At 52.7% G+C, this 21,229-nt stretch overlaps 2 protein-coding genes across 2 annotated transcripts in view; both read left to right on the forward strand.

Moving 5' to 3' along the window:
• Positions 1 to 21,229, forward strand: part of MFAP2 (microfibril associated protein 2) — a 224,523-nt gene that overhangs the window by 167,392 nt on the left and 35,902 nt on the right. The gene's annotated exons all lie outside the window — the stretch shown is intronic.
• On the forward strand, positions 2,110 to 14,912 carry LOC146867882 (uncharacterized). The gene is made up of 4 exons (XM_085614191.1): positions 2,110 to 2,139; positions 3,190 to 3,480; positions 11,999 to 12,272; positions 13,594 to 14,912. The coding sequence occupies exons 1-4, from the start codon at positions 2,110 to 2,112 to the stop codon at positions 14,502 to 14,504; spliced, it is 1,506 nt and encodes a 501-aa protein (XP_085470317.1). The 3' UTR covers positions 14,505 to 14,912.

Genomic DNA, 21,229 nt, shown 5'->3' on the forward strand with positions numbered 1-21,229 from the left:
GGCTGGGGGGGGGGGGGTCAGAGTAGTTTGAGGGACAGCATGGGGGTGGGTCGGGTTTGTGTATGTAAAGGGGCAGGGATATAGGCCTTAGGGCAGGGGGAGTGAAATGGGTATTCGGGGTAGTTTTAGTGCTGTCGAGGTCGGTCTCAGGGCAGTGGGAGGGGAATGGGTAGTCGGGTAGCTTTTAGGGCTAGAGGTGTCGGGGTAGGTTTCAGGGCAGTGGAAGGGGTTGGAGTAGTTTTAGGGACAGCGTGGGGGTCGTGGTACTGTATGTAAAGGGGCAGGGGGAGGGGAATGGGTAGTTGGGGTAGTTTGTGGGCCTGAGGGAGGTCGGGGTAGGTCTCAGGGCAGTGGAAGGGGTTGGTGTAGTTTAAGGGGCAGCGCAGGGGTGGGGGGGTCGGGGTAGTGTAAGTAAAGGGGCAGGTTTGTAGGCTTTAGGGCAGGAGTAGAGGAATGGGTAGACCGGGTAGTTTTAGGGTCAGCGCTTGGGTGACGGGGTTGGGGTTATGTTTGTAAAGGGGCAGGGTTTTAGGGACAGCACGGGTGGGGAAGCTGTCGGGGTGGAGGGTCAGGGTAGTGGCAACCTTAGCCACACATACTATATTACCATTCATGCCTATACTATGAATTTGCATGATTAAGTCATGCGTTGTAAAGGAATGCATGGTTATGAAGCATTCATGGTTTGGGCTCCGTGGTGGAGGCACACTTGTGCCTCCATCATACCACCATGAAAACAAGCAGTAAAAAAGTCAACAGTTATGGTTCCAAAACCACTGCAGTTCGCCAAGTATGGATAGTAACACACAACAGACCAGTACATGGGCCAGCCACTGTGTTTCTTTCTTATTAGCTTTTTAATTTTTTTTATTTCTGGTCGATCAGCAGGTTGTTGTCTGAAGCATGGCAGATATGCTTAGTGTGCGCTACTAACCATAACTGACGAATGTCATTGGTTTTGGCTGTTTGAGCCATGATAATGACTCACTTTAAACAATGTTTTTTAGGTCTCGCCTTGCTATCGCGTAAGCGATCGCAAAGCGAGACTATTGTAAAAGGGCATTTCAAAGTGCTCCCAAAAAGTGGATTGCATTGCTAGCACGCGCACAATCACGCGCTTGGTGCCGCCATGCACTCCGCTTTTTTGGAGCTCTTCAAAGGGTTCGCTCCCCCGCCTGGAATGCGCTCCCCCGCCCCCAAGCGCGCGCGTGCCACGCTCCGCCGGGCTTGTTTAAATAGCTTCAGTAATTCTCTCACATTCGCCGGATTGCCACTTGCTACGTAAAAAGACTTGCTTCCTAACTCTGAAATTAACAGTATTCAGAAGAAGTCACAGGTCATGTGTTTATTGTATCACGTAAACAGGCTACTGGATGAGCAGAATGTAAATGTGTTTATCTTTCACTGCAAAATTAACGAAGCTTTAACTCTTAAATTGCATTTTTGACAAGTCTTGAATTAACGCCACAGGGAGAACTTCTACCTTTTTTTTTGAGTCTGTGATGTTTTCGAATCGGAGTCTTCAGTCAAGGTTTTATGCAATGTCTGGGGGGACACTTCTTTTATTTAACTTTCCTCCGTGCGAGCACAACTTTAGCATCCTGCTGTGCTTGTTTGGTGTCCCACAGATGCTGCCGACGAATAGATTGCAATCTGTCTCGCTCCGCTTGTTTGCACTTAATTAGTCTGTCCTGGTTTCCTTTCTGAAGTGTAGGTTTTTGCACGGAAACACTAAAGCAGACTTTCTGTCTTGTCTTTTTTACCCAAACCTTTATTTTGGATGGAGCACTTAATAGTTAATTATTATGTGTATAAAAATTTTAAGTTAAGTGGAGCTATGAAAAATTGTTTTGGTGTGTATTTGGAAATATGTAGCTATCGCCGCGCTGCTAGTGCTTGTAAATTGTTTAAGCAGAATGTGTACTTTGGAAACCATATGGCTGAAGTGTTTTGAAGAGCGACCTTTAGCATAGAGACAAGCCACCGTAACATTGCCTTTTTTTTAAGCCTGATTTAGTCAACCCGGCCACATATGTTGGTGTTCGCCATCCACATATTTTTAGTGGCTTAGCAGATAGTTACGCTGTGCAATTTACGTAAATAAACATCATGATTTATATGGCAAAGCTACTGATACCGGTAAGTAATGTTTTTTTTAATACAGGCATGTGTAGGAGTTAATGAAGGAGTGCAGTGCTGCTAGAGACCCCCCCCCTCCCCTCCCCCCCCCCCCTCCAACGGCACTACCCATGTACGGAATTTTCATCCACATCCTTTTGGGCAGACACTAGTCACCCTTTGTAAATCTCGCCAGGCCACAAACAAACGTAGCTTTCGTCAGCCTCTTAGTGCTTCTGAATGATTTATGCCAAACCTGTACTTTTAAAACCATACATGTAGAAAAGATTTAGTCAACCCATCCATATATGTTGGTGCACATAATTCTAGTGCAATGTACAAATTCAACATCAGGATTTATGCTGCAAAGATACTGTTGCCGGTAGGTAATGTGTTTTTGCAGACAGGCATGTTTAGTAGTTAATGAAGGTGTGCAGTGGTGTTACTGACCCGTTCCCTCCACGGAATTACCTGTGTACGGATTTTTTTTCTGCATCTTTTTGAGCATACGTTAGTCATGCTGTATGTACACACCCTCTCTACAGCTCGCCATGCTAGAAACAGACCACAGTGCTTGTATATGCATTCCACTGCGCTGCTGTGCTCTTTGCTTCTTTGTGGTGCACATAGGGGCTTATGCTATGGAAATATAAGGCAATAAGATTTTGGGAATGGTTTAAGCAGAAGCAGTACTTTCAAAACAATGTGTATAAACGATTTGCAGGGCAACTCTGTTTGAGTCTCGGCGTTGCCTCAACGTCTGTGATTCTGCGTAGATCACCTAATCTCCTTGTGCCTACCAAAAATTAACATGTTCTTGTATAATGTAACGGGTGCTCATGTAAAGCACATCACTATCTTCGGGTCGAGTTGGCGCTACATAAAACTGCCAAAAAAAGAAAAATATTCTATGGGTAGGTCCAAAGATATATACCATGATTCATTGGGAAATGTAAGTGCTAGATATAAAAAAAATACCTGAAAGAACCCTATTTGTACCTCGTTTGCAGGAATAAATAAACTTTTAAACAGAACACAATACACTGAGCTGGCAATTATTTTTTTCTGCAGAATCAGTCTGTTGTACAGGTGATCACCGAGCCTCACGTGCAACCTATCAACCTCAGTTACATGAATGAATGTATGTGGCTGAAAACTGTTGTACAGCTGATCACCGAGCCTCACGTGCAACCTATCAACCTCAGTTACATGAATGAATGTATGTGGCTGAAAACTGGTCACTCAATGGCTGACAAGGCAGAGAAGCCACTGTACTATGATTGGAACTGTCTCCCCGTTGAAATGCGGAGTCCTGGAATGTTACCGCAGCCCACCTGTAAGGTGCTCAAGAGGATTAGATCTGTAAACCGCGGGCACATAATTTTGTCATCGCAGGCCCAATAATTCCAGTGGCCTTGCAGATAGATTTACGTGTACAAAGTACGGGAATCTACATCATGTTTTATGCGGCAAAGCTACTGTTCTTAGGAAGTAATGTCTTTTTGAAAACAGACATGTGTAGTAGTTATTGAAGGAGTGCAGTGCTGTACTGACTCTTCCCCCCCTCACCGCATTACCCGTGTACGTATTTTTCTGCAACATCCTTTGAGACAAACGCTAGTCACGCTGTATGTACACACCCTCTCTAAAAGCTCGCCATGCCACAAACAGACCACAGTGCTTGTATTTGCTTTCCAGTGAGCCGCAGTGGTCTGTGCTACCTTGTGGTGCACACTGGGGATTATGCTGTAAAACATATGAGGCAATAGGCCTCGCTTTGTACATTTAACAGCCTACAGCACCACAAGGTGGTGGTGGGGTAGGTGGGAAGGCGAAACATGTACTTCTATTCGCTTTATATGACTTTTATTCTCGCATGTGTGCCTTTTGCTCACCATTTGTGCCTTTAAAGCGCTTCTTGTGCGGCCTTTGGTTTAAAGCGCTTCTTGTGCGGCCTTTGGAATCCGTGCATGTCCTTTCGAGGCCACACTATGCTTTTTTTTACCCACATATGAACCTTCTAAACCTAATGTTTGCCTTTTACACTTGATTGCGAAATTGTGCCTTTGTTCACTATTTCATCTTTTTACGTTTTTTGCGTGCTCTTTAAACTGTATATGTGGCTTTTATTATAGTTTACATTTTAGTTACATTGCGCAGGAAACAAGTAGCTACTGCCGTTTTCCTATTGATTAATTTGCAACAAAAGGAAGTACCGGTGTTTCATCAGGCAGCAGCTGCACACTCTGGTGCCGATCACGATCCGGTAAAAAATTCCCCCGTGCGACTCGTATCGGGTCTTTTTACCGTACGAATCGTACAAGTGCCGTACGAACTGGCAATCACGATTCGCATGGTAAAAAGTCCATACGAACCGCACCGGGAATCATTCCCCACACGTCGTCGGGTCGGAAAATGTGTCCGACACGTCCTCGGACGATTTACCTTACAAACGTAAAAATCCAAGTCCGACCGAGGAATCACGATCCATCCCGTGCGTCCGAGCCTACAACCGTATGGAAAAAACACCGTCCGCACCGAACACCTATAGCAACCATGGAGACATGTGCCCGCATACGCGCCCAACACTCCCCCCAGCCCCCGTACGTCCGACACGTACCCCCCGCATATGTATACCCCCACCCGTCTATGTACACCCCAGTACGTTCCAGTCGTACCCCCACCCCAGTACGTGTCGTACCACCGTCAATGTACACCCCCCCACCCCTGTACGTGTCGTACCACCGTCTATGTACACCCCAGTACGTTCCAGTCGCACCCCCACCCCAGTACGTGTCGTACCCCCCGTGTACCTACACCCCAGTACGTTCGAGCCACACCCCCACCCCAGTACGTGTCATAGCCCCGTCTACCTACACCCCAGTACGTTCCAGTCGTACCCCCACCCCAGTACGTGTCATACCACCGTCAATGTACACCCCCCACCCCAGTACGTGTCGTACCACCGTCAATGTACACCCCCCCACCCCTGTACGTGTCGTACCACCGTCAATGTACACCCCCCCACCCCTGTACGTGTCGTACCACCGTCTATGTACACCCCAGTACGTTCCAGTCGTACCCCCACCCCAGTACGTGTCGTACCACCGTCAATGTACACCCCCCCACCCCTGTACGTGTCGTACCACCGTCAATGTACACCCCCCCACCCCTGTACGTGTCGTACCACCGTCAATGTACACCCCCCCACCCCTGTACGTGTCGTACCACCGTCAATGTACACCCCCCCACCCCTGTACGTGTCGTACCACCGTCAATGTACACCCCCCCACCCCTGTACGTGTCGTACCACCGTCAATGTACACCCCCCCACACCTGTACGTGTCGTACCACCGTCTATGTACACCCCCCCACCCCTGTACGTGTCGTACCACCGTCTATGTACACCCCAGTACGTTCCAGTCGTACCCCCACCCCAGTACGTTCCTGGCGCACCCCCAACACAACCTCCTAAGTACGGAGCGCACCCCATGCCCCAACATCACAACCGCATGTACGAGTCGTACAAAGCCACACACAAGGACCAAATCGTACAACCAAATGGTCCATGTACACACCGTACACACGCTCAAAACGCACGTACACAACAAGGACAAAACAAAACAACTCAACAATACACCATTCGAAAGGCACACAGCCACTAAACATGGCCAACAACCACTAAAATAACACAATCACTGACCTGCAACTGTCAAAAACAAACAGAGGCCCAATACACCACCACTCCTTATAACACACCCACCCAAAATTCAAACACTGCCACACCCACCCATGGACCAATAAAAAGGGCCCACACACACAAACCATGAGCCTTTGCAACAGACCCACTGCTGCCAGACACCACAGAACCAGACTACAAGCGACACCACATCTTACACTTGCACACCTTCACACGACCACCCTCACAAACACCCTCTCATCACATTCACACACACACACAACCATCCACACCCCCCCCCAACATCCACACACCCCCCACACCCACACCATCCCCACCCACACCCCTCACCATGCCCACTACCAAGAATCCAAAGTTCAGTCACCGAGAGTTGGAGGTCCTTGTTGATCAAATCCTCAGAGTCGAGCCACAGATCTTTGGAACATTGGTCAGAAGCACCAGCCAGGCAGCCAAAACTGCCATGTGGCAGACCATCGTCGATGCTGTGAATGCTGTTGCGGACACCAGGAGGACCAAGCAGGATTGCCAGAACAGGTGGTACGATCTGCGGAGGAGGGTCAGAGCCAAGAGACAGGAGGAACACGACCAGGCCAACGCCACCGGAGGAGGGCCCTCCCGCAGACCCGTACAGTACCATCCCTGGGAGGAGAGGGTGATGGCCATACTGCCGGTGGAGGCAGTTGAAGGAGTAGAAGGACTCCGAGACCCGGGTGAGTACACAAACAACGCACCTCACATGGGGGGAACTGCAACCACAACCAAAATTAATAACAGGCACGCAACCACCACAAGCCATCGCATTACTCAACCACACTCCATGAGCAGGCACATGCCACTGCTGCCACCATGCCCCATGCACCCAGCTGGACAATGTCAAGTCACAGGCCACAGAAGACAACAACACATGACACGGTAACCCGGATGGCGGGAGGCTGGGCACCAAGAATCACATAGTGCGACTCCAAAGCAGACAACAATGCCCTCTGCCCATATGGCCTAGGTCACAGCCAGACAAACACTGTGTCCCAACACAGGAATGACTTGCCAGCAAATGGCGGATGCCTTGCATCAACACATGGGGGTGAAGGCACTGTTTTGCACATGCCAGCAGCTAATGAACAGCCAACAGTGTGAAAGAGTGGCAGCACACACCACCACAGCAGCAGCGCACAGACACACAGCAGACAAAATGGGTGCCTGGAGATCAGAAACAAACTCACATCAACAGGCCAAGGGCCACTCAAAGATCTGCTAACAGTGTGTGCCCAGGAAGCTGGGCCAAGGTGACAGAGGGTGACACACGGAGGGAGGGAGAGGGGGACACAGAGGGAGGGAGAGGGGGACTGAGAGGGAGGGAGACGGACAGAGGGAGGAGGCTGACACACAGAGGGAGGGAGAGGGGGACAGAGAGGGAGGGAGAGGGGGACACAGAGGGAGGGAGAGGGGGACTGAGAGGGAGGGAGACGGACAGAGGGAGGAGGCTGACACACAGAGGGAGGGAGAGGGGGACAGAGAGGGAGGGAGAGGGGGACAGAGAGGGAGGGAGACACAGGAAGATGGACAGAGGGAGGAGGCTGACACACAGAGGGAGGGAGAGGGGGACAGAGAGGGAGGGAGAGGGGGACACAGAGGGAGGGAGACACAGGAAGATGGACAGAGGGAGGAGGCTGACACACAGAGGGAGGGAGAGGGGGACAGAGAGGGAGGGAGAGGGGGACACAGAGGGAGGGAGAGGGGGACACAGAGGGAGGGAGAGGGGGACAGAGAGGGAGGGAGAGGGGGACAGAGAAGGAGGGAGACACAGGGAGAGCAAATCAGTCCTGTGGTGTGTGGGAATGTCTGCTCGTCAGCAGGTGGACTGCGTGCATGTAGACAAGGGTGGCCAGTGCCAGAACCCCCCCTCTTCATCATGGCAAAACGCAGGGCCATGTCACAACCTGTACACGAGCACAAGGACAGCCACCTGCATCATATGAGTGTGTGGATCCACTCCATGTGCACATGTACAGTGCTACAAGGAAGGCGCAAATGCATAGCTCGGCACACATGCACACTCCACTGCTGACTGCAGTCACACTTGACGCAGCAAGTAAGACTGTGCCACACATAGTTAAAGGGGCCAAATTGGTGCCCAAGGGACACACACATGCACAAGTGCACTGTGAGTGGAATGCAAGACAGATCCTAATTCCAAGAGGAAATGTGCCAACTTTGTAACGGATTACCCAATACACCCCAGATGCATCCCTTACCCCATGGAGACTTCCAAACGTGTCCGTGCCTGTAACGCTGAGTCAGCCCACGATGCCATGTCCATGAGGAATAGCAGTGCCACAACAATGCAACCAGCAGATGGCATGCGCAGGTACCTGGGGAAGAGAGACACACAAGAAGTCAGCCACAAAAAGCACAGCCACTTGCATGTGCATTGACTCGACACATGTATGGATGACAACATGCTAGTTCACAATTATGACTGGGGAAATACTACCATCACTGCCACCATCACTCCAGTGACACACCCACACACACCTCTGACTCACGTGCCATACATGCAGGTGGACACACACATCACAACACATGCCACACGGGGACCAAGGCGTGCACACTCAGACACTGGTACTCACCACTAAGCAAAGAAGTCGCGTATGAGCCGAGTCCGGATGTCCTCTTGCGGCTCCACATCCTCCACATCACTAGCCCCATTGCCAAGGCCTTCGTCCTCCACGGGTGGATGGTCCTCGTCATGTTGATTCAGGATGAGTGGCACAGCTCTTTCAACTGCCATGTTGTGCAGCATGCAGCAGACCATGAAGATCTTGCAAACCTTCGCCGGGGCATATGGGAGTGCGCCGCCGGTCTTGTGGAGGCACCGGAATCGGCTCTTCAGCATGCCAAACGTCCTCTCTATCACACGCCTTGTCCGGCCATGGGCGGTGTTGTAGCGGAGCTGGGCCGGCGTGATGGGGTTGCGGAGAGGTGTCAGCAGCCAAGGCATGTTGGGATAGCCAGCGTCCCCTACATGGAAAGCACATGGATATCGTTAGAACTGGCGAAGCGGTCGTGCTGCTCGGCTATACAGAATACAGGACAGACAGACTGTACCCACCAACAACACATGCCCGTTCGTTGCGCAGCTGCATCATCATATCAGGCATCCCGCTACGCCTCATGATGTAGGTATCGTGTGCTGATCCTGGAAAACGAGCACAGACATGTGAAATCACCATGTTGGACAGACACACCACAAGGGCATTGATGGAGTGGTAGTGCTTTCGATTTCGGTACGCCACCTCCCGTGCGTGTGGTGGTACCAAACCTACATGTGTCCCATCTATGGACCCAATGACATGGGGCATCCCTCCCAGGGCATAGAAACCACGCTTGACCTCTGTCATCTGTTCAGGGGTTGGGAACTTGATGAAGTCATCCAGGTGAATCAACATGGCCTCCAAGAAATCATGCAGCACACCGCTGAACATGCTCTGGGACATGCCACCAACATGAGCTATGGTATTTTGGAAGGTACCCGTGGCAAGAAAATGTAGGGCAGCCATTACCTTCAGCTGGGGTGTCAGTGCCGTAGGATACCTGTGCTGCGGTTGCAGGTGTGGTGCCAGTCTCGCCGTCAGCTCCAGAATCAACGGTTGGGTGAAGCGGTAGAGCCGGATCCTATCATTCTCCTGCATGGCAGCCAAGTCTGGAATTATTCGGGCAACAGGCGGCGCTCTGCAGTAATTTGGAAGTGACAAGGAAGAGTGAGTGCACTACGACAACAACTCATGTCTACTGAGCACATGTAAATCTGGCAATACACACATGCCACATAGGGAGTCAGATACGTGCTACATGCCCAGGACACGTATGGATGCAAGGTGACACTCCTTCCAAGACCCAGCTACACACGGAGATTGAGAACCTCCCCATGCCACGCCATGGGAATAGCTGTGTCCCAGTGCAAGTGAACAGCCAGACGCAACACAGGAGTGACATACACCCACACATCAGCAGAAGTAGGATGCCGATTGCAGAGACTGGTAGCGGAACACCGGAGCCACAGGTCACATGACATTACACTAGGCCTGCCCACACACCTTGCCATGAAGGTGCACATGTCATGACTCACCACACATTCCTTGTGAGGATGCTGACATGGCCTTGTCACGCTACTCCGTGTCCCATGCATACATGTGCACCTCACATCCAATAACACATGTGTCATGGTGTGCGGAACAGTGTGCAATGACAATCTACACACAGACACATGTTGGTTGCTGCAACGGCTGCAGCTTTTGAGGGTGCTACTACATCAACCTGATGTAAATCCCGGACACATAAATGACATGGTCACATTGTGCACTGTGGCTAGTGACAAGTCATGTGTCATGACCCCTGTACCGGGCATCATGGGACACTTCCGTGTGTTGGTGTCCGTGCCATGCCAGTGACGCTCACCCCAAGTGCGCAGTACGACATGCACACATGTCATAGGAGTCAAGGGCATGCCTGGCACACATTGCACCCTCACACAGTACACCTGTACACATCTCATCATACATCTGGTGCCTCCTCCACTCAGGAGGCATGTTCCACATCACAGCCTGTGACACCTGTGCCCCACACATGTAGTAATGCACAGGCGATGCATTGATGTCCATTCCTGGACAAGTATGTCCATCGATGGACATGTATGTCCGCCCTATTCCTACCTGTGTGTTGCCTATCACCACAGTGATGTGTACAAACCGCCGTACTGCTGCTAAGAGGGCCTGTGTATGTTTCCAAATCACTGTGGGAGTGCTGCCGTATGTGTACCCATCGTGATGGCGAACGTACAGGTATTTGTACGGTCCGTACCACTACGAGTACACATACGCGTGCTGAACCATAGTGAGAGGGCCGTACACTCGCATGTACGCTCACTATCACTATGGGTCTGCACGCGTATGCGTACACGTAGTGATATTGAGCGTACATGCATGTGTACGGTCCGTACCACTACGTGTACGCATACGCGTGCAGACCCGTAGTGATAGTGAGCGTACATGCGTGTGTACGGTCCGTACCACTACGTGTACGCATACGCGTGCAGACCCGTAGTGATAGTGAGCGTACATGCGTGTGTACGGTCCGTACCACTACGTGTACACATACGCGTGCAGACCCATAGTGATAGTGAACGTAGGATGCATGTACGGGCCGTTGCCATGCATTTGGGGTGCCCTAGGGCCCCGAAACGCACCGTACCTGTGTGTGATTCTCCAAATTACATAGGGGACAAGTATTAAGGCCTACATGCATGCTGGTTGTCATGGAGACAAAGTTCAAATTTCGAAATTGTTCTGGAAGGTGCACAGCAGAAGTCAGTTGGAATTGTTCTACTTTGTTGCAATGTGTTTGTGGGGGTTACATCATGCAGGAGAATGAAACTGATAGGGAACCCACAGACTGCTAGGTTTGAAGGGATTGGTGGAAACATAGGATGCAAATGTGAGTGACCAATCACTCTGTACTCCTGTGCATGAGACTGGGCAGAAGGGCACATATAAGGCAGCCAGGTCCCATGAGGGAGTACTTGCCTGCACATATTTGCATTTGTCGACCAAGCTGCTGCTACTGATTCCCTGGAACCATGTCAAGGGCTGTGGAGAGGTCACAGCCATTCACCCTGGAGGAGAACATGGCTCTGCTGGATGTGATCCTCCCACAGTACCCCATGCTGTATGGGCGACCAGGGTATCAGGTGAGTGCATAGGCCACTGCCACAGACTGTCCCTGTGTTCTGACTGTGACTTCCGGCATTGTGTCCTGGTGTGACACACATGCCATGTACTGTCGGGGGGGTACCAGGGGGGGGTGGGTGCGAAGTCCTCCCAGCAGTGCCCTGAGACAGGAGGGGTGGGTACAGAGTGCTCCCAGCAGTGCCCTGAGACAGGAGGGGTGGGTGTGATGCACAGTGTGAGCCTTGATCATTGATTGTGACATTGCCATCATTCCACCTGTGTACCCACTATGGCACGTACTGCCTTTTCCCTCACCAGAGGATGATGTCCCTATGACAGAGGTGCAATGCGTTGGCTGCATGACATGCCTTGTTGTAACCAGCCAATTTGTTCTCATATGTCTCTATGTGACATGTGGCTGGTGTATTGATGTGGTGTCACTTGTTCTTCCTCACAGGTAGGCGCCACTGCCAAGGAGCAGATCTGGCTGACCGCCGTCAGTGCCGTGAGGCGTGTGGATGGTCGGAGGCGGAGCCTGTCCCAGGTGAGGAAACGCTGGCAGGATATCCGGTGCTGGACGCGGAGGATTGCACGGCTCCTGCTGGGGGACTCACCTGAGAGCCACAAGAACCGCGGCCGCCGCCGTCTGAGCCACCTCCACAGGCGTGTGCTGCCGGTGGTCTTTCCAGACCTGGACAGGCGCTTACAGGCGATGCAGCAGGCGGAAGGGGGTAGGTACATGTGCGTTTGTTGTGTGTCACCGGCATTTGTAAGGGCACTGTGGCATGAATTCACTGGCAGGGTTTAAAGGTGCTGTGCAGATCCTGTTTGCCCCAGTTTAGCGCTGCGCCCCTGCCACCCTTCCCCTCCTTGCAATGTGTTCCCTGGTCTGTGTGTAGTCACTCCTTCACAAGGTAATGTAGGCTGGCGCTTTGTCCACGAGAACAATGACTGTAGCATCATTGGTGGTGTGTAACAGGTTGTGGGACCTTGCCTGTGAACTGTCAAGTGCACTGCATGTGGGTTCCATGTCAGTTGGCACTGATGCTGACTCCAGACATGGGAGTTGGTCTCTCATGTGTCATGCCTCATAGCGCATGTCCTATGTTGTGGCCTGTGACATGATGTGCATGAGTGTGCGATACGCATAGTGCAGGGATGGTGACGTGTGTAGCAGTCATGACCATTCTGTAGCATGTAGTTGCGTGCCCACTACTGTCCCCTGGGGCACCTTATCCTCAGTATTGTATGTGTCATCATCAACGTGGACACTCTCACTGTCTACAGCGTAGGTTGTGCTCTGTGCCATTGTCCCCTGTCACCATGTATATAGACGTGCTATTATGTACAGGTGTCCACTGTGCAGCCTGACCTGATTGTCCTTCTTCATACTCACAGTTGCCAGTGCCTGTGTGTCTTGTTATACTCATCTGAGGATGGGCACTGGTGCCTCATTATTTGTACAGGCGCACCTTGGCTGTTTGGCGTCCAATCTTGCTTTTTGCCTGCCCCTGTGTTTATCACCCAGACTATGAGATGTTGGTGCCACCTGTGTCTCAACAATTTGCATCGTGTGGGGGTTGTTTGGGGCGGGCAATGCCTATGTGTCAAATCCTGATTTCTACTTGCTGGGTCTGGCCAGTGTGTGATGTTACTGGACACACACGCAAGGTGCAGTGACCGAGTAATGTTGGGCATGTTTGCAGCATTACCTATGCAGCATGTGTCTCAAGTTCATGGTTATTGTCCCTGGTCATCGGTATTTTCACCAACGCTGTGTGGTGCAGATGCTGGGCAGGATTGTCCCCAGGGCCTGGGTGCTATATCAGACTCCGTTTCCTGTCTTTAGCTATTGTCTCATACTCTCCATGGTATTTCAGTGGCATGGTGGCTCAACCAACTGTGTGTTTCATGCCCTACATCGGTACCTTGTTTAGCAGATGTTAGGGATCTTCCTCTTCAGGCTATGCAATGTTGACTATGTAGATTGGACTCATGTGACAGATGTGTACAGGTGTCTGATTACTTTCTGTCTCTCCACCCTGCCCACAGCATCGTCGGGGGACACAGAGGGAGACATGGACACAGACCAGGCGGAGGGACCGAGCACCAGTGCCAGCCGTGACATCGGGGCTGGCACATCGAGTGGGACAGAGGCGGAGGATAGTGCGGCCGAGGACCTGTCGACTGGCACATCAGAATACGAAGCTGACAGGTCCGAGGAGGATGTCTCCGAGTTGGCGGAGGCTGCACCAGCAGCTGACAGTGGAACAACACCTGGCACCGCCCCCTCAGTTCCCATCAGCCGCCTCCCACTTGCTCGTGTCCCTTCCCAGCGTGCCCGGTCACCGCATGTCTCCTTCCTGCCAGGCACCGCACCCCCTGCCCCTGTCTCCACAGCTGCCGCCAATGCTGAGTCTATGGACATCCAGCGGCAAATGCAGGTTGGTCAGGCTGCGATCCTTAATGTCCTCCTTTCCCACGGGAATACCCTCACCAACATCGAGGCATTCTTGGAGGGCATTCATTCTTCGCAGGCTGACCAACGCAACTTGCTGAGGTCCATAGACTCCACACTGACTGCAGCAGTGGGTCTCCTGCAGCGCGACCTCCCCCCACCTACCCCTGCCCCATCCACACTTCCCACTTCCATGCCTGTCCCACGTACACCCAGACGTCGGCATGCACCCACCACAACAGACACAGGCACCACACCAGCAGGGAAGGTCCACCTCACTCCTCCTGACACGCACACACACGGTGAGATAGGCACACCCACTGGGTCGGGGGGCAAACGTGTGACACGCAGCCAGAGTGGGAGTCCGCATTCCACACAATCCACTCCCTCCAAATCCCCTCCCCTCAGCTCTCCTGGCCCCATCTCCCCCAAGGACTCTGTCCCTGAGCCCCACAGTTCCGCCACCACGCAAGCGGTCAAGGAAGTCCTCGGTCAGGGTGGTTGAGTCTCCCCCCCTGTCTCCACCCTCCCCCGGTGGCGCTGCAACCCATCCCTCTGACCCCCCCCCCCTCCTTGGGGCCTGAGGTCACTTCGGGTGCAGGGGACTCCCTGGAGGACCTTGCTAAGGTGTGTAGTGCCATCCTGGCCTCCGCCTTTGGCCATGACACACCCCCTGTGGTTGAGTCCTCCATCCCTGCACCCACAACGCCGCCCCTTTGCCCTGATGTCCCTGCGGTGCCTGTTGCTTCCCCCCCCCCTGATGCCCTCACCAGTATGGAAGACGATGGCATTTGACTGTGCAGGCAAGGTAGGGGACACACATCCCACTGTGTCCCCCATCCAGCTGGGAATCATTGACTGCCCTATGGCCTTTGTTGAATTTGAACTGCCTGCGATCCACGGACATTGTGCTCATGCAGAATAAAGCTTATTTTTGTTGTCATTCTCACACTCCTGCTATGGTGGTATTGGTGTTGGTGGGGCTGCTACATTGTTTTGGGTGGTGTTTAACGCTTTGGGTGTGTGGGATTTGTAGTAGTGTTCTGCTCTTTGGGGCGACCCTGGGATCTGTGTGCCATCACAAGGTGTTGGCTAACTTCCTTAGGTCATGTCAGCAGTTACTGCATGGTTCAAATGTCCCAGGGTGTATTCCTTCCTCTGTGTACCCAGTTTCTTCCCTGCAGGGTGTTCACAATGTTTAGCGCAGAACTGTGTCTACATGAGCTGTGTGTGTGACGGAGCCCTTCTACTTTGGCCATGCATGCATGGGCATGTCTCCACCTGCAACAATCGTGGCATCCTTGGTGATCACTGTACTTGTGTGTGGAGTCAGTTGACATGAGTTCATGGGGACATGTTCCCTTGTAGGCAGTATGGATGTGGGTAATTCTGGCATCACACACATGTGTTACACCCCTCCTGGGTCTGGACACTGCTGGGAGGACTCTGCACCCACCCCTCCTGTCTCAGGGCACTGCTGGGAGGACTCTGCACACACCCTCCTGTCTCTGGGCACTGCTGGGAGGACTCTGCACACACCCCTCCTGGGTCTGGACACTGCTGGGAGGACTCTGCACACACCCCTCCTGTCTCAGGGCACTGCTGGGAGGACTCCACACCCACCCCTCCTGTCTCAGGGCACTGCTGGGAGGACTCCACACCCACCCCTCCTGTCTCAGGGCACTGCTGGGAGGACTCCACACCCACCCCTCCTGTCTCAGGGCACTGCTGGGAGGACTCTGCACACACCCTCCTGTCTCTGGGCACTGCTGGGAGGACTCTGCACACACCCCTCCTGGGTCTGGACACTGCTGGGAGGACTCTGCACACACCCCTCCTGTCTCAGGGCACTGCTGGGAGGACTCCACACCCACCCCTCCTGTCTCAGGGCACTGCTGGGAGGACTCTGCACACACACCTCCTGTCTCAGGGCACTGCTGGGAGGACTCCACACCCACCCCTCCTGTCTCAGGGCACTGCTGGGAGGGCTCTGCACACACACCTCCTGTCTCTGGGCACTGCTGGGAGGACTCTGCACACACCCCTCCTGGGTCTGGACACTGCTGGGGGGACTCTGCACACACCCCTCCTGGGTCTGGACACTGCTGGGAGGACTCTGCACCCACCCCTCCTGTCTCAGGGCACTGCTGGGAGGACTCTGCACACACCCTCCTGTCTCTGGGCACTGCTGGGAGGACTCTGCACACACCCCTCCTGGGTCTGGACACTGCTGGGAGGACTCTGCACACACCCCTCCTGTCTCAGGGCACTGCTGGGAGGACTCCACACCCACCCCTCCTGTCTCAGGGCACTGCTGGGAGGACTCCACACCCACCCCTCCTGTCTCAGGGCACTGCTGGGAGGACTCCACACCCACCCCTCCTGTCTCAGGGCACTGCTGGGAGGACTCTGCACACACCCTCCTGTCTCTGGGCACTGCTGGGAGGACTCTGCACACACACCTCCAATTTCTGAATATGTACGCTTGGGACATACACGGTGTGGGTGCGCTCCATGCATTCGAGGTGAGGGTACGGGTCGTACTTACACTGTTGGGGGTGGGGGTACGGTCCGTACGTCCGCGGGTGAGGGTTCGAGTCGTACTTACACTGTTGGGGTGGGGGGTACGCTCCATGCATACGCGGGTGGGGGTACGGGTCGTACTTACACTGGTGGGGGTGGGGGTACGGTCCGTACGTCCGCGGGTGAGGGTTCGAGTCGTACTTACACTGTTGGGGTGGGGGGTACGCTCCATGCATACGCGGGTGGGGGTACGGGTCGTACTTACACTGGTGGGGGTGGGGGTACGGTCCGTACGTCCGCGGGTGAGGGTTCGAGTCGTACTTACACTGTTGGGGTGGGGGGTACGCTCCATGCATACGCGGGTGGGGGTACGGGTCGTACTTACACTGGTGGGGGTGGGGGTACGGTCCGTACGTCCGCGGGTGAGGGTTCGAGTCGTACTTACACTGTTGGGGTGGGGGGTACGCTCCATGCATACGCGGGTGGGGGTACGGGTCGTACTTACACTGGTGGGGGTGGGGGTACGGTCCGTACGTCCGCGGGTGAGGGTTCGAGTCGTACTTACACTGTTGGGGTGGGGGGTACGCTCCTTGCATACGCGGGTGGGGGTACGGGTCGTACTTACACTGGTGGGGGTGGGGGTACGGTCCGTACGTCCGTGGGTGAGGGTTCGAGTCGTACTTACACTGTTGGGGTGGGGGGTACGCTCCTTGCATACGCGGGTGGGGGTACGGCTCGTACTTACACTGGTGGGGGTGGGGATATGGTCCGTACGTCCGCGGGTGAGGGTTCGAGTCGTACTTACACTGTTGGGGTGGGGGGCACGCTCCATGCATACGCGGGTGGGGGTACGGGTCGTACTTACACTGTTGGCATGGGGGTTACGCTCCATGCATACGCGGGTGAGGGTACGGGTCGTACTTACACTGTTGGCATGGGGGGTACGCTCCATGCATACGCGGGTGAGGGTTCGTGTCGTACTTACACTGTTGGCATGGGGGGTACGCTCCATGCATACGCGGGTGGGGGTACGGGTCGTACTTACACTGGTGGGGGTGGGGGTACGGTCCGTACGTCCGCGGGTGAGGGTTCGAGTCGTACTTACACTGTTGGGGTGGGGGGTACGCTCCATGCATACGCGGGTGGGGGTACGGGTCGTACTTACACTGTTGGCATGGGGGGTACGCTCCATGCATACGCGGGTGGGGGTACGGGTCGTACTTACACTGTTGGCATGGGGGTTACGCTCCATGCATACGCGGGTGAGGGTACGGGTCGTACTTACACTGTTGGCATGGGGGTACGCTCCATGCATACGCGGGTGAGGGTTCGTGTCGTACTTACACTGTTGGCATGGGGGGTACGCTCCATGCATATGCGGGTGGGGGTACGGGTCGTACTTACACTGGTGGGGGTGGGGGTACGGTCCGTACGTCCGCGGGTGAGGGTTCGAGTCGTACTTACACTGTTGGGGTGGGGGTACGCTCCATGCATACGCGGGTGGGGGTAGGGTCTGTACATATCCGTCCCCACGCTATGTGATGCTTGTGCGGGCCGTACCCAGGCCTTTGCCACGTGGGTACGATCCGTCCCGCCATTGTTGGGGTGACGTGTGTGTGGGCGTGGTACGACTCGTACCCACGCTCTTCAGGCGTGGGTACGGGACGTACCTGTCTGGTTGTGTTGCCGGTTCGCGTGGTGACGGACTTCCGTTGTGGCGGTCGCTGGCTTATCAGGACACACCCCCACCCCCTCGTGGTGACCAGGGCATGGGAGTCAGGTATGTCCAGGCCATGTGTGACTTATGTGGTTGTTTTGTGGCCTGCCCTGGTCGTGCCACCCCCACCCCACCCCACTTTCCCCCCTCCCTTAGTTATTCTGACCTTCTGCGGCGTCTGCGTCGGTGCCTGTAGAGCAGGTGGACTGCTATGAGGGCAGGGATGACTCGTAGGTTCGGGTCCATGTCTGTCCGTCGCGTACTGGTACTCCAATCGCGTCGTCCTGTCGCGTACGGGTCCTCCTTGGTGGCGTCGTCCTGTGTGTCCGTCACGTACTGGTCCTCCTTGTTCGCGTCGTCGTCTGTCCGTCGCGTACTGGTGGTCCTTGTTCGCGTCGTCCTGATTTCCCAGCAGTTTTTGGCTGCCGCAAAATATTCACCGTGCGGGGTGACGTCGGTGCGAATCGTGATTCCTGGGTCGTGAATGGCTGGCTGCGAGCGTCCTGACGTCAGGTCGGCACTTTCCCGGATCGCATTGGTAGGTGTTTTTTTGTTCGGTCGGACTTTTTTACGAATCGTATGGTCATGGTGTACCCGTGCGATTCGTAATTCCTTGTTTGTAGAAATTGACGACCGGGTACGCGTCGGACGGAGAATATGCTCCGTCCGACGGTTCGTACCCGGTTTTTACCGGATCGTGATCGGCACCTCTGTGTTTCATTTTTTAATATACGTAACAAAGACTATATAGATTAAACTTTAATAGTGTGACAAAGAGATGCCGGGTTTCAGATTAGGCAAAAGGTTTATACAGTACCTTTTAAAAAAAATTACAGTAACATAAAGCACATAAATAACCATCAGCGAGCAAATATTTTTGTGAACCTGCTTTAATGTCTGATTCTGATTACTAGCTTGTAATTGTGTCCAAATTAAAATATATATATATATATATATATATCTATCAAGCATTTGCAATGCAATAGGTCTTGCATTTGCGAGAGTTTGAGCTATTTTTATTGTAAATGACATTGCCTTATGTTATGGTTTTTGAAACATAAATAAAAGCCATTGTCATTTACAATGCCAATTGGTCAAACTCGCGCAAATGCGAGACCTATTGCATTGCAAATGCTTGTTTTCAGTGAATTTAATTTTTTTTTCCCCCATTTATTTAACCACAAACCACCCCTGCGCATGGCCTCTGGTCATGCACAGCAAGGATTGGTGGCAGGCAGAGAACAACCCTCCGCAGGCAGTCATCTCCCAGTGTGCTTTGGCCATGCACAGCTGGGGTTAGCAGAAAATCCGAGCCTGTGGCCAACCTGCATCGGTATCCAGCATCTGCTAAATACGGCCTTATGTCATGCCACATGTCCTGGCCTGTGACCAGGCCCTACACAAATCCAACCTTGGGTAACCAACACCTGGCACCCACAACCGTACATTGATGCAATTGGTCTAACACCCCGCATACAAGCAACACCCACTATGCACTCTAAATCTCCGCTTCGACCAACCCCCACTGCACACAGCCTTTGGTGTGTGAGTTGTGGTTTGCCTGATTGTTGTGCAAGTTATGAATTGTGGAGCTAACCATAACTTGCGAATTCCAGTGGTTTTACAGTTTTAATTCATAACGACAACTGTATGTTAAATGTGTTTTGTTTAAAGTGAATTGAATGTATTTTTAAATATACGATATTTTTTCAGTGACTTTCTGGTGTTTTCTGATCATATACCTGCCACAGTTGGTCATGCCCCACTGCACAGGACATTTGGCCATGCACCTTAAGGATTGGGTGCAATGCCTGGCCTACAGCTAGGTCATGCACCCCACCTACCGCAGACAGACGCTCCTCGCTGCACACAGTCATTGGTCATGCGCAGTGGGGTTGGCTGGCTAGCCAGGCCCTGAGTCCAACCCAGTGTGGGCAACCCCACCAGCTGCTTCACGGCTACATTCTGGCATAGCTGTGGTTGATCATAGGGCCTGGACCATGGCTGGGTCTTGCACCCAACCTGTCATGGCAACCACCCACCATTGTACATGGCTGAAACTGAAGGGTCGCCGAACCCCACTGAGTACGACATTCAGCCGCAGGTCCATTGTCTAACCCATCGTTGGACAGCTAACTCATCTGTACTGAGGGTTGTCCTTAGGGCCTGTGCCTATCCTGCCATGGGCATCAAATCCCCAATTCAGCCGACCAGGCAATGCAATGCCCCCATTTTTTAAAAATGCTTTTATCATTTTTGCATTTTGTTTTTAACAAAATATAAGGGCTTGGGGATTGTACTGTGGGGTTCATGAACGTTTTCTGACTCATGGACCCTTACTGCACCTCCCACAGGGTTCCTGGATCCATCGACCTTGTATATTTGAAGGTTGGGGGCAGAATCTGTAAACCAGTCACATTCAATTCTTTTTTTTTATTGGACCGCAGATGGTCCGTGATCCCAGGTTCACAAATTTTGCATGGATTATTGTTCTAAATATCTTAAACTTTTCAACACTTTAAAGTTTACCCTGAAACATTTTTGAATGCTAATTTCTTAAAAACTGCTGAAACTATTTACATCAAACACGGCAAATGCTCTTCTTGAGTAAAGTTGTACTTTTATGAAAATAATGATGTAATTCTGCTCTACCATTTTTTTCAGAATCCATAGGGTGTTAAATGGAAAAATAAAATCACTTTTTGACCCGTCACCCACTTCTTTCACTTGACTGAAAGTAATGTGTCAGACCAAACCCAAAAGGAATGACATTCTTCGGGAATTTTTGATGCAAATTCGTCGAAAGACACCAAAGTCATTAATAAAAAAGGAAAATGCCTTTTCAGTGTAAACTTTGACCTAAGCATAACTACATAGTCTCCATCACAGTCTCTGTCATATATTTAGAATACCGATATCCAGATTTAAAAACATGTCACGGAACGCAACGCAGCACCCAAGGTTGCTTGACAGGGACAGAGCAGGAAAGC

This window comes from Triturus cristatus, chromosome 1_2, assembly GCF_964204655.1.
Source record: "Triturus cristatus chromosome 1_2, aTriCri1.1, whole genome shotgun sequence".
NCBI lineage: Eukaryota > Metazoa > Chordata > Amphibia > Caudata > Salamandridae > Triturus > Triturus cristatus.